This window comes from Petromyzon marinus, chromosome 55 (assembly GCF_048934315.1).
Source record: "Petromyzon marinus isolate PM22_M1 ecotype Great Lakes invasive population chromosome 55, UKy_Petmar_22M1.pri1.0, whole genome shotgun sequence".
NCBI classification, from domain to species: domain Eukaryota; kingdom Metazoa; phylum Chordata; class Hyperoartia; order Petromyzontiformes; family Petromyzontidae; genus Petromyzon; species Petromyzon marinus.
In genome coordinates, this window is record NC_133721.1 from 9,505,962 (window position 1) to 9,519,951 (window position 13,990).

At 52.2% G+C, this 13,990-nt stretch overlaps 1 protein-coding gene and 1 long non-coding RNA gene across 2 annotated transcripts in view; one reads left to right on the forward strand and one right to left on the reverse strand.

Moving 5' to 3' along the window:
• LOC116954407 (dedicator of cytokinesis protein 9-like) overlaps positions 1-5,865 on the reverse strand; it is a 149,261-nt gene extending 143,396 nt beyond the window's left edge. The window contains exons 1-2 of the mRNA XM_076052336.1: positions 4,917-5,865; positions 3,547-4,441 (exon numbers count right to left, since the gene is read on the reverse strand). Of these exons, the coding sequence (XP_075908451.1) occupies positions 3,547-3,711 (165 nt within the window). The 5' untranslated portion in view covers positions 3,712-4,441; positions 4,917-5,865. The remainder of the gene's footprint in view (positions 1-3,546; positions 4,442-4,916) is intronic.
• A 1,984-nt stretch (positions 5,866-7,849) lies between these two features.
• LOC142905618 (uncharacterized) lies at positions 7,850-13,319 on the forward strand. The gene is made up of 2 exons (XR_012929643.1): positions 7,850-8,686; positions 12,571-13,319. It is a non-coding gene; the product is annotated as an uncharacterized LOC142905618 (long non-coding RNA).
• Positions 13,320-13,990: the final 671 nt, after the last annotated feature.

Below are 13,990 nucleotides of genomic sequence, written 5' to 3' on the forward strand. Positions count from 1 at the left end.
CCGCGTTGAGCTATCATTTGTGGCCAGGTCGCTTCTGAAAAAGAGCCACACAGCTCATCAATAGCACGGAGACCGGACAATGCAGAACGAAGCAAATGCCCGCCCCATCCACAAATACTTAAGCAGAAAAATCACAGCGATGCTGATGATGATGATGCACTACGCCTCGCTGCTCGTGATGCTGTGATCGTGGCTCGACCACATGAATGTGAAATTGCAGTTCTTGTCGCTGCATCTACACGTCAGCCCAAAGGCATACGAAAGGAGAAGATCAATAGGATAGAGACCAGGCTGGCAAGCTACGCGCCACTAGTAACGTGTAAATGTAATCGGATTTTCCCGAGGACGGTTTCGGCAATCTCACGACGTAATCACGTCTTACGCAACTCCGATTAGCGCGGTTGGCTATGTACGGTGCGAAACAAGTTCAACATAATAGAGATATATATGAACGCGTCATTAAAACCCGCCATCCACCCGCCACAGCCAATTAGTAAGGGGTTTGTCACGTAAACAGAACGTGGCCAATTCGTCACTATTACAGCACACCGGTGTGTTGGAGAGCCAAGCCACAACATTTACACATCTGAGTACGACGTTTCGCGAGTAATTACAACGAGCTTCGTCAGGCGGACAGCCAGATTTGTGGAGAAGTCCACCGGTTTCGTTCCTTACAGTGAGGGAAAAAAGTATTTGATCCCCTGCTGATTTTGTACGTTTGCCCACTGACAAAGAAATGATCAGTCTATAATTTTAATGGTAGGTTATTTGAACAGTAAGAGACAGAAAAACAACAACAAAAATCCAGAAAAACGCATGTCAAAAATGTTATAAATTTATTTGCATATTTATGAGGGAAATAAGTATTTGACCCCTCTGCAAAACATGACATAGTAGTTGGTGGCAAAACCCTTGTTGGCAATCACAGAGGTCAGACGTTTCCTGTAGTTGGTCACCAGGTTTGCATACATCTCAGGAGGGATTTTGTCCCACTCCTCTTTGCATATATTCTCGAAGTCATTAAGGTTTCGAGGCTGACGTTTGTCAACTCGAACCTTCAGCTCCCTCCACAGATTTTCTATGAGATTAAGGTCTGGAGACTGGCTAGGCCACTCCAGGACCTTAATGTGCTTCTTCTTGAGCCACTCCTTTGTTGCATTGGCCGTGTGTTTTGGGTCATTGTTATGCTGAATACCCATCCACGACCCATTTTCAATGCCCTGGCTGAGGGAAGGAGGTTCTCACCCACGATTTGACGGTACATGGCCCCGTCCATCGTCCCTTTGATGCGGTGAAGTTGTCCTGTCCCCTTAGCAGAAAAACACCCCCAAAGCATAATGTTTCCACCTCCATGTTTGACGGTGGGGATGGTGTTCTTGGGGTCATAGGCAGCATTCCTCCTCCTCCAAACACGGCGAGTTGAGTTGATGCCAAAGAGCTCCATTTTGGCCTCATCTGACCACAACACTTTGACCCAGTTGTCCTCAGAATCATTCAGATGTTCATTGGCAAATTTCAGACGGGCATGTATATGTGCTTTCTTGAGCAGGGGGACCTTGCGGGCACTACAGGATTTCAGTCCTCGGCGTAGTGTGTTACCAATTGTTTTTTTGGTGACTATGGTCCCAGCTGCCTTGAGATCATTGACAAGATCCTCCCGTGTAGTTCTGGGCTGATTCCTCACCGTTCTCATGATCATTGCAACTCCACGAGGTGAGATCTTGCATGGAGCCCCAGGCCGAGGGAGATTGACAGTTCTTTTGTGTTTCTTCCATTTGCGAATAATCGCATCAACTGTTGTCACCTTCTCACCAAGCTGCTTGGCAATGGTCTTGTAGCCCATTCCAGCCTTGTGTAGGTCTACAATCTTGTCCCTGACATTCTTGGAGAGCTCTTTGGTCTTGGCCATGGTGGAGAGTTGGGAATATGATTGATTGATTGCTTCTGTGGACAGGTGTCTTTTATACAGGTAACAAGCTGAGATTAGGAGCACTCCCTTTAAGAGTGTGCTCTTAATCTCAGCTCGTTACCTGTATAAAAGACACCTGGGAGCCAGAAATCTTTCTGATTGAGAGGGGGTCAAACACTTATTTCCATCATTAAAATGCAAATCAATTTATAACATTTTTGACATGCGTTTTTCTGGATTTTGTTGTTGTTATTCTGTCTCTTACTGTTCAAATAAACCTACCATTAAAATCAAAGACTGATCATTTCTTTGTCAGTGGGCAAACGTACAAAATCAGCAGGGGATCAAATACTTTTTTCCCTCACTGCATATAGAGGCGCAGATGTGGTGACCACGCTCGTGCGCTCCCCTTGTTCAACACTTACATACATAGAGTCTCGTCATGTGACGACAATTGCATCTCTCGCCATCGCTGTGGGGCTGCACACGCGCCGGGAAGGCAGCAGCAGCAGCGAGGAGCGGTGCTACCAAACAATTGCCCAAGTTCTGCGGTTCTCTACATATCGAGATGTTTTCGTAACAAGCGTGGGTGGGTGGTTGGGGGGGGGGTGACATGCAAACTCCACGTGGAAAATCGCGCCCGAGTCGGGGATCGAACCCGAGTCCCTTCTCGCTGGTGAGGCGTTAGTGTCACCACTTGCGCGATCACCAGTTCACACCCAGTCCCCTGCAGTACAGAACTCAGACTGTGTGCGGTTTACACTGGCCGAACAATATTACATTTACAGTGTATATCATCATAAGACGCTAAGAGAGGAGAGGGGGGGGGGAATGCACATTCAGTCGTGTAACATGAATACACGGTCGATATTCACTCAATTTTCCATCAGAGCTTTCCCCTTCTAACATCATCCTCGCGTGATTGCCAATCAATTCACATCCGCAGTGTGCGCGCGTTTGTCTTCGGGAGGGAGCGGTGGCGCAGTGGTTAGCGCACTGCGCCCTGAATCCAGTAACCTGAGGTTCGATTCTCGTTCACGGCCAACGCCAGTGACGAAAATCTCTGATCCATTACCGGGCTTTCCCGAGGTCGCTTCAGCCTTAAATGAGCACACGGCGCGATATGCAAACATCACCACCAGAGAGACAAAGGCGGCTGGCCGTGGTTCTGACCACCCACCCACCCCTTCGTGTGCCGTGCCGACCTTCATAGGTGCTGCTACTCGCTAACAACACTTGCCAGCACTTGCCCCGACAGTCTGTTAAAGCTTATACGTGTGTAGGGTATGCCCTGTTTGATATCTGGCCATGATTCATGACCGTGGCAGGAAAAGCTGGAGTGTTCGAGCGTTTACTGCCACGGGCATGAATCGTGCATCTCGGAAATGAGCTGGCGGTGGTGTTGCTCGCTGTCCTGGCTTTTCCCGAGGGTGAGTTTTCCCCCGGGGCGTTCAGGGGTCCCGTGTTGTTACCAGTTGCGTAGTCGTAATGTTATGTACGTTGAACTTCTCTCGCACCGTACGCAGCCAAACCGTGCTAATCGGAGGTGAGGGCGGCGGGCGGGAACAACAAATACTAAACACAAAAAGCACTTCCAGGAGGTGTTAGAGTGGCGCGCGTGAGCCCGCGGGTGTTACCGGCGAGAGAAGGATCTGCGGAACGGGCATCCACGGAGGCACGGAGATCTCCATCGCCTCCACGAGGGCCGTGATGGGCAGCTCGGGTCCCGGCGTCTCCACGCAGCTCCTGGGCAGCAGTCGGCACAGCAGGGAGGACACCTCCACGCTGGTCCCACAGCCCATTGGCCCCGAGGCCCCAACAACCCCACCTCCTCCACGCAGAGCCAAAGGCGACGACGACGACGAAGATGAAGCGGGATGATCAGCTGTGCCGTGCCAGGCGGTGTGACCAGCTCATGGGAACCGAGTCCAGACCCTCGCGATGAGACACACGTGGGGGGCACGGTGAGTCCGCGGATGTCTCGCGTTGGGTTCCCTGCCCCCCCCCCCCCCCCCGGGCTAAAGTCTGAGTCCCACGGGAGGAAAACGCAAGGAAGGTTCGGGGCCAATTGCGAGGCCGAAGCTCGGGGCTTGGCTCGTGGGCCAAGTGCCGATTTCCGTCGTCTACGACGTCGCCAGCTATCTGGAGCCCGGCCTAAGATGTCATCCCTTGCGCTCAGATGAAAACGTTCCCTGGGCCAAGAGTGAGCGCGTTAGTTCGTGACGCTGAGCTAAGGGTCTTCAAGCTGACGCCGAGTTTCCTGAATTGTCAGACGGCCACTCAGCTCAGAAGCGGGTCCTCCAAGGAGGATCCGGAGTTCGCCGGACTGAACATTAGTTTCAAGTTTGCGTTGTTTTATCCAGACTGCTTGTGCACGGGAGTAGGAGGACCCCGCGGATCAAAGTGCCACGTTCAGGCACCGCAGTTGGTGGCGCCGAGTTGAGAAGAGGGGCAGTCTTGAACGTTGAGCCGGGATGAGTGGCGCACCTCTGATTAGCACGGCTACTGCGTACGGTGCGAAAGAAGTTCAACCTACGCAATGTACGCACATCACGAGAAGAGAGTTGGCGACATGGCACAGCGGTTCGCCGCTCGCTGTTGCAGAGGTGCGACGGTTTCGACTCAGGCGTCCGCCCTGGTGCAGTACTGCGGTGTGCATAGGCCGCATAGGGCGACGCGGCGTCTGCTTCGGAGTGTGCGCGCGAAAGATCCCGTGACCATATCGGCATAGAATAGTCGTGCACTGTAGCCCATGAGAGTGTGCACGCGCACGCGCGTGTGTGTGTGTGTGTGACCACGTGCACTGTTAAAGTTGGGTTCAATTAAATTTCGACTTAAAACTTTCGTGACTGCAGGAATTCATATTCTTTGGTTCTTTCGGTAAAGTCGCGTAGATAGAGAGAGAAAAAAAAACTTTTAAAAAGTGAATAAAAAATATGTATTTATTTAAACAAAAAAATGTATTAACTTTATTTCTGTGCAACGGCTCTAACGGGGTCGTCCTTACCGGTGGTAGTGTACGCATGGGAAGAAGCCTCTCTGTGTGCATCGCCTGTGCACGCGTGGTGCATCTCACACGTATCGCTTCGGTCACCCACGTCGCCCCGCAGTGGAAAGAAGCCGTGCAGGGCGGGCTCTCGACGTCAGCCTTGGGTGAGCGACGTTCCGCACACACGCCTTGCACGGGGCAGGTGGGGGGGGGGACGGCGGAGCGCGGGGACTCAGCTCTTCATTGTGATGATGATGATGTGGCGAAATCAACCTCTAGGATACAAACAGCTGCACGCATGCCGCATTGATTGAAAATGTATTTCTTAAAAAAATAAATCTCGTTATTGTCTGTTTAGTTTGTCGCCTTTCCGCCCCACGGATCGTCGACGCAGAGGATCGCGGTTCGAAATGCCAGCCGCCCCGTTTAATCGGCGCTACTCGATAACAACACTTGGCCCCAACAGTCTGTTAAGGCGATACGTGAAGGGGGAAGAGGGAGGGGGTGGAATATGTATATATTTGTGCGTATTAACCGGGACTGCCGCGCTCAGTTTTTGGGGCGTTAAAGATCCTAGGGAGTAAAAAAAGTCGCTTTGTGTGTGGACCGGGGGACTCTTGGCTCACCACAGTCGGGCAACAACAATTGGAAGAGTTGGTTAACGCGGAAAAACGACTCGATCGGGATGACAGACGCAGCGGTAAGCTCCCACCACCCACCTCACCTCCCTCTTCCACCTCCGACTGCGAGAACCTCGTGGTAAAATAGTCGCGAGACTTTCCTGGGTAGACGAGAATAGCGAGAAGCAGCGCTAAACAATCATCGATCTGTTGTTGGTGGCCACGGGGACACCGCGGACTGCACAGAGAGCTCAGCTGTGCCGAACAACAGCGGCTTAGTCTGGCAAGGTCAGTCTGTGACCCTCTCTTGCTCACAGCTTTCAGCAGCAGCAGCAGCAGCCACCACGACTACCACCACCCACCACGACAACTACCTACCCACCACCCACCCACCACGACCTACCACCGCCCACCAACCACGAATACCACCACCCACCTACCACGACCACCACCACCCACCCACCACGACCACCACCACCCACCCACCACGATCACCACCGACCACCACCACCCACCCACCACGACCACCACCCACCCACTACGACCACCACCACCCACCCACTACGACCACCACCACCCACCCACCACGACCACCACCACCCACCCACCACGACTACCACTCACCCACCACCACGACCACCACCACCCACCACGAGCACCACCGCCCACCCACCACGACCACTACGACCACCACTACCCACCCACCACGACCACCACCCACCACGACCACCACAATCACCACCCACCCACCATGACCACCACCACCCACCCACCATGACCACCACCACCCACCCACCACAATCACCACCCACCCACCATGACCACCACCACCCACCCACCACCGCCTTGGCTTTTCTCTCACCGCACTGATGTCAAACGCAGCCGCAACCTTGGCACGGCCCCTCGGCACCGAGGGAGGGGAGGGGCTCTTCACGCAGTCAGCCCACGCCACATCGCTGCTGTGCAGTGGCGGGTTGTTTGTGTGTTGTTGTTGTTGTTGTTTCTTTCTTCTTCCTCTCCTCTTTCCTTTCCCGAGTCGTGTTTCTTCATCGGTGTCGACGAGGTGGGCCCGCCAAGGAGGCGCCGCTGGTGGTGCTGTTTGTTGTGGTTGATGCTGCTGGTGGTGCTGTTGGTTGTGGTTGAGGTGGTGCTGGTGGTGGCGGTGCTGGTGGCGGTGCTGTTGGTTGTGGTTGATGCTGCTGGTGGTGCTGTTGGTTGTGGTTGAGGTGGTGCTGGTGGTGGTGGTGCTGGTGGTGGTGCTGCTGGTGGTGCTGGTGCTAGTGGTGGTGCTGGTGGTGCTGGTGGTGGTGCTGTTGGTTGTGGTTGATGCTGGTGTTGGTGGTGATGCTGATGATGCTGGTGCTAGTGGTGGTGGTGCTGGTGGTGCTGGTGGTGCTGCTGCTGGTGCTAGTGGTGCTGGTGGTGGTAGTGTTGCTGCTGCTGGTGCTTGTGCTGGTCGTGATGCTGGTCTCGATTGATGAAGCACCAACGAAACAAGATTATGTCGTTGCCCGCTGCTGGACGGGACGCGAGGCGGTGATGCACACGACGGCTCTCTCGCGAGGCTCGAGGAAGGCTGGCAGCAGCAGCAGCAGCGGCGGCTCTGCGTGTGTCCGTGAGTGTTGGTGTTGTCCGCCTTCTGACTCGGGCCGATGTGAATGCGTCACTGCAGGGGCGAGGGAGAAGCTCAGCGACAGGCAGCGTCACCTCCACCCCGGGGGTGACTCGTCCGAGTTGGCATCACAGCGAGTCACTGCTTGTAAACAACAACAACAACCAAACAAACACAGCGACTCGACGCGTTCGTCATCTGTGTAGCGCCGCGCGTGTGTCCTTAAAAAGGGAGAGGGTTGGGGAGAGGCGGGGGGGGATATCGTGTAGGCGACGTTTCGGGCAATGGCACCTGCTTAAAGTCGGTACACCTTTGGGGAAAGAGACGCGAATTAACACGCGGCATCGGCTGCGGTTGGAAATAAGTGCGTGGGGGGATGGGGGTTTGTTGTAAAAAAAAAATCGAAGCCCCCATTCCCAAAGACAAATATCCCCCGGATAGCCTTTAATAGACTGTTGGGGCAAGTGTTGTTAGCGAGCACCTATGAAGGCCGGAACGGCACGCGAGGGGATGGGGTGGCCAGCACCACGCCCGACCGCCTTTGTCTCCCAAGTGGCGATGTTAACACACCGCTCCAGTTACTCATTTGAGGCTGAGCAGACCTAGGGGAGGCCCAGGACCGGCTCGGATAATCGTCACTGGGTGTTGGTGGCCGTGAGCGAGAATCGAACTCGGGTTCGTTGCGCAGCGCGCTAACCGCTACACCACCGCTCCCCCATTCACACAAACACACACAAACACACGCCGAAAACAATTGTAATCTCTCTTAACAGCTTACGGCACAGCAGCGAGTGCTGTTACGTGTAAATACACACACACACCCCGTGTGAGCAGTGCGCTTCAGCTGCACAGCAGGCGAGCCTTGACGAACAAAAGCCAGCCGAACCCAACCTCACCCAAAGTCGAACCCCCCATCGCCCCCCACGGCAGGGAGCAGCGAGACGCGTCCGCAGACAGGCGGCGGACTGCAGCAGTCTCTGTACACAGACAGAGACAAAGGTCCCCCGCATAGCCTCGACGGGCTGTAGGAGCAAGTGCTGTTAGCGAGTAGCACCGATGAAGGCGTGCGCGGCACACGAGGGGGTGGGGTGGCCAGCAGCCACGCCCGGCCGCCTTTGTCTCCCCCAGTGGCGATGTTGACACGCCGTACCGGGTACTCAATTTGAGGCTGAGTCGACCTAGGGGAGGACCGGGACCGGTTCAGATAATCGTCACCGGTGTTGGCGGCCGTGAGCGTGAATCGAACCCGGGTCGCCGGGGTTCGTAGCGCGGCGTAGCGCTCACCGCTACTCTGCCGGCTCCCCCCTTGACACGCACACACACACAACAGACACACACAGACACATAATGCAGCCGTCATTGTATTCACTGTTGTGCAGTCCACACCGCTCGTTGTGTAGCAGCAGCAGCAGCTTCTGGGGTCTGCTGTCTGCCTGCGCAGAGGGAGGAGAGACAGAGAGAAAGAGAGAGGAGTCGTGGATTGGCGGTGACTTCACGGACGCGTTGCGCGCATGGAGTGGTGGGGGAGGTGCTGAGATGAAGATGTTGGTTGGGTGGTGAGTTGCGTGGCGTGGGGTGAGCGGTGGGGTGAGCGGTGGGGTGAGCCGTGGGGTGAGCGAGTGCGCCGTGCCACGGGGCACACAGCGAGTTCGAGATGCACCACACAAGGAGAGGTGATGTACACAGTATCGTCTACATATATACCAAAGGTAAGGATTGCCCGTATAGCCTTTAACATACTGTTTTGGGGCAAGTGCTTTGAGTGAGTAACCTACTAAGGCCGGAAACGGCACATGGGCAACGTAGGTGGCCACGCCCGGCCGCCTTTGTCTCCCTAGTGCTGATGTGTATACACACCGCACCGGGTATTCAGTACTCATTCGAGGCTGAGTCGACCTAAGGGGGAGGCCCGGGGCGGTTCGGATTTTCCACTCATCCGTTGGCCGTGGGCGGGAATCAAACTCGGATCGACGGGGTTCGTCGTTCTCAGCGCAGTGCGCTAACCGCTCCCCCACCGCTCCCCCCCCCCCCCCCCACCACCCCCCACGCTACCCCAGGCTCGTGTACGCAGCCCTCCGTGGCCACTGCCGCGAGTCGCCGCGCGTGTTGCACCTCCGCGATCAGCACGGTTGGCTACGTACGGCGCGAAAGAAGTCCAACGTGCACGCGCACTCCGCTGACGTCCCTCCAGTGGTGCACGCAGCGACGATTTCATTCCCCGACTCCGTCGCTTCTCCATCCCCGCATCCCAAGCGGCCCGCGCCTCATCCCCTCCCTCCCCTCCCTTCATCCCTCCCTCCCTCCCACCCTCCCCTCCTCTCTCTCTCTGCGTCTCTCTCTCAAGGACACTTTTGCTGACCCCGTGTCTGCAGCTCACGCGACACGATCTTTTTTTTTACATTCGCAGTCTGCATCTTGCGCCCGAACCGCTGCACTTAACAAGGGGGGTTGTGGCGGCTGGAGTGGGTGGAGGGGGTGTCCTCTTGTGTTGCATTAATTATAACACATCGGGCTGGTCATCAACATCGGCGTGTCGTGGTTCAGACGAGCCGAGCTGACTGAGAACACGTGCATGGCGCAATACGATCCGTGCGGAGATTTGCTTTGCGTCGCTGCTGAAACGACGGTACGGGCATCCCCAGAACGACGCGTGGCTGATTTGGACGTGCAAAAAAATTATATAGATACTTTTATATACGTTTTTCATAATGGTAATTGCATCCAGCATCATCGGGCGAATTACAAGGACGACCTTCCAGCTACCTCTGATCTCTGTAACCTGACGGGTTCAGTGATGGCGTCATCTTTCTCGATTTAAGACCGGAGGCTAGAGGATCGCTTCACGTATTCTGGCAGATCGGCCGATGATGCTGGATGCAATTACCGGCGAAACGGCGGACTGCTCAGATTGTAAATGTTGTGGATTTACTCTCCAACACACCGGTGGGCTGAAGTAGTAAACTAATTGGCGCGTTGTTTACGTGACAAACCTTAAAGGCTGTGTCGGGTGGTGAAGGGTTACGACACATTTATACTTACGCGATTTAACCCAAACCCTCTATTATAAATTATATTGGTCGCGAAAGCCTACGTGTTAAACTATATATTTTTTTGTTTAATCTGGAGGGACATCTACAGGATACAAAAAAATTCGCAGTATTAAGATTTTAAAAAAAAATTAACCTAACAAAGACAAAGATCCCCCGTATGCCCTTAACAGACTGTTGGGGCAAGTGCTGTTAACGAGTTGCACCTATGAAAACCGGCACGGCAATGTTTACACACCGCACCAGGCTCTCATTTGAGGCTAAGTCGACATAGGGGAGGTCCAGGAGCAGTTCAGATAATCTTTATTCGTGGTGGCCGTGAGAGGGAATCCATTCCCTGTCAACCCACATGGTTTACACGTATTCTTGTACAAGGAAATTTAGCAAAAATAATTTTTTGTCTATTTGTTTGTATTTCTCCCTTGTGATGGGACTTTGTAGGATGAACGTTGAGATATATAAGGGGCACGGGGTTAACAATAAGGTCTGACTTGGTCTGTAATAAGGTAGGGCACTGATAAGGGGTTGACAGGGATGGGAATCGAACTTGGATGGTAGTGCGATGCGCTCATCACTATCCTACCGCTATTAACCACACGGACTTGTAGAGGGACATTATATGATTAGGAAGGAGGCGAAATGTCTGCTAATTAGTTTGTATTTTATTTCAGACACATGGCCACTGACGAGCTAAATGTAACGCTAACTGAATGAAATGTTAAACACGCATCTATAGAAGTCTTGATGGGCCAATTAAAAACCCAAACAATATTCTGTTATGCGGATAAACAAAAGAGACCTAATTATTTGACACAGCTTAGCTGACAACAACAAAAACCCCGCAACTAAAATGTCTCTTGTGTTGGCAATCGAGCATGAATCAGTTAGGAGCTTCGTTAATGATTACAAAAATACTTTAAAGTGATTATTACACATAGTTCCATCCGCCCATAATATTTGACCGTCGTTCTACCCAACTGCCAAATGAAACTAAACGCGGAATTTTCCCCTGGCGGGGAGGGCAGGAAATCCCCAAGATAAATGTAGTCGCCGTCTCGTGCCGGGCTCATCGCAGCAACCATCCCCCCCCCACCCCCCTTAGTTATGGTGGGGCTGAGTGAAGGATGACTTAATTCCAAGCAATTACCAATTTCGAGAGCACGCATTGAAACGACGCACGACCTCTGGAACGGCCGCCCCCTTTTTTTTTTATTTCCACGTCTTCCACGACGCGCGCAAAAATTCCCGCCGCCTCGTAAATTGACAGCTCCCACCACTCGCCCGTGCGTCTCAGCGACGTCAACCACCGCCGCTGCCCTAGCCCTATGGCTTGGGGCACATCGTCCCGTTGCGTCGGAAGAAGGCAGGCGTCTGCTACACGTGTGGTAGCTACGCGCCCCGCACTTTCAAGGGGCCCCGCGCTAAATGCTTTCAAGCTATCAATTCCGGTATCAGTGATTCTGCACTCGCTCTATTACTATAGTACTATACTGCCTTCGAGTTTTAACGAACGACTGGGTGTTTAAGGTTTGCGATTTGTCGTATTATCTGGCTATATGGAAAATTAAAAAAATACAATGACTTTACTATGCAAGTAAAACAAATTGTTTGGCGCTTTCGTGAATGCAGGAATTACTCTTTGTTTTCTTCGGTAAAGTCACGTAGAAATAAGAAATAATAATAAAATTAATAAAATTACATAATAGCATACGACGTTTCTATTGCAACGCAAGCAATCATCATCAGGCATAGAAGAGCTAAATTTAAGAGAGGAAACACCGCAGATATATATACAGACACCTAAGTAGAAGGAGTTAACACAGAGACACAAAGAGAGACACAACGTATGGAGCACAGAGAGATTGGGTCTCTGTCCTGAGGCCTTAGCATGTAGGGGAGACAAAGAGAGATGGAGAAGCACATCAAATCGAACAAGATTTAGCACAATTTGGAAACAATATAATGCAACACAGAGGGTCGGTCAAAACACAATTAACGCATGGTCTGGCTGATTACGTTATTTCAAAGATTGCTAAATTCTAGGTTAAGTGAGACACAAAAACAGACATATAAGTAGAGAGAGAAGAAGCAGAGACACAGCGAGGAATATAAAATAATACAGCGTAGATGACAGGCCAACATAACAGTCAACACTCTACCTGGCTGATTACGTTCCTCTAAGGATTGCTAAATTTAAGAGAGTGATAGAGTACAGATCGCAGACACATATAGACATCTAAGCAGAGAGAGTTAGCACAGAGGCACACACACAGAGAGACACACACATGGGACACAGTGAAACAGTGCTGAGAAATAACGGGAGTAAAAAAAAATATGTGTTTTAATATTTATGTTTTTTTTTTAGTGCCCCTTTACAACATCGTATGCTGCAGGCCCCGCACGAGCTTAATCCGGCACTGTGCTTGTAGCACAGCGGTTGGCGACGAGAAGGCCGGTCTCCCTTTCGATCCCGGACCCAGACGATGCCTGCTGCATTCCCTACGCTCGCATTGGAGATTCGTACCCGCATGGAGATTCGTTGACTTACGCACGGGGGCCCCGAGAGGCTCGCAGCTATCCAGAGATGAATGATCGTAGCGGGCAGAGTCGTTGCAACGCAGTCCTCGGTGTGACGTTGAAACATGTATATTAAACAAAAAATGTTGTATCACGTAATAAGGGGCCGTCCATAAATGACGTCACGCGATTTTGGACGATTTTTGACCCCCCCTCTCCTTAGTCACACGGCGTCACAAAAAGTCAGACCCCCCCCCCTTAAATATGACGTCACATAGCTCTGCCCCCCCCCCAAAAAAAAAACATGCTTCAAATCGATTTAAAGCTTTCGTGACTGCAGTAATTCATATTCTTAGCTCATTCGGTAAAGTCACGTTGAAGGGAAACAATAAAATAATATAAAATATATATAAAACAATATAAGGGAAACAATAAAATAATATAAAATATAAATAAAACAATATATTTTATTATTTTATTGTTTCCCTTCAACGTGACTTTACCGAAAGAGCTAAGAATATGCTTCAAATCGCTTTAAACTATTGTCATTGTAGTGCGTATGTAATGTGGCGCTGCACTCTGATGTTGTAGAATAAAACATTTATTAAAAAGTCTATTTAATTAAGTAGAACGTGTTGTCTATATTTATTTAAAGTTGCGCATTTTGATGTGACGTCACATTTCTCAACCCCCCCCTCCTCCATCGTCACACATCGTCACAAATGTCTGACCCCCCCCCCCCCCAGGTGCGTGACGTCATTTATGGACGGCCCCTAAGCGACCTGACCACAAATGACAGCTCAACGAGGTGGCTTGTCACGTGGGAATGTAGAGAGGCCAAACACTCTTCAACGCGTGATGTTGACTCTAAATGTGTAAGGAAAAAAAACCGGAGAACCCGGGGAAAAATCCACGTGACCACGAAGGGAGAGAGAGAGAGACACACACGCACGAACTCCAAATATAACAGCAGCAGGCGTCAGGGTCGGGATCGAACCCACAACCTCCTGCATACCCAGGCGAGGTGGTGAACATCTCCCAGCCACCGATTGGGTGGCCGGAGCATCACGGTGGGCCTCTTCCGAATTCTCCGGCGGTGCAGAGGCGCCCCAAATGCCACCGTGGCAGCCGTCAGCCGGCAACGCGCTGCTGCGGCACTTTGCAAGCGGCACCAAGCTTGGGTAATTGAATCATTTGGCGGGACCCCCGGGGTCCCCCCCCCCCCCGCAAAACTCAGGTCAATAATTATTATTATTTTCTTCAGTCCGCCCACTACGTGATCCCGACAGCAACTCG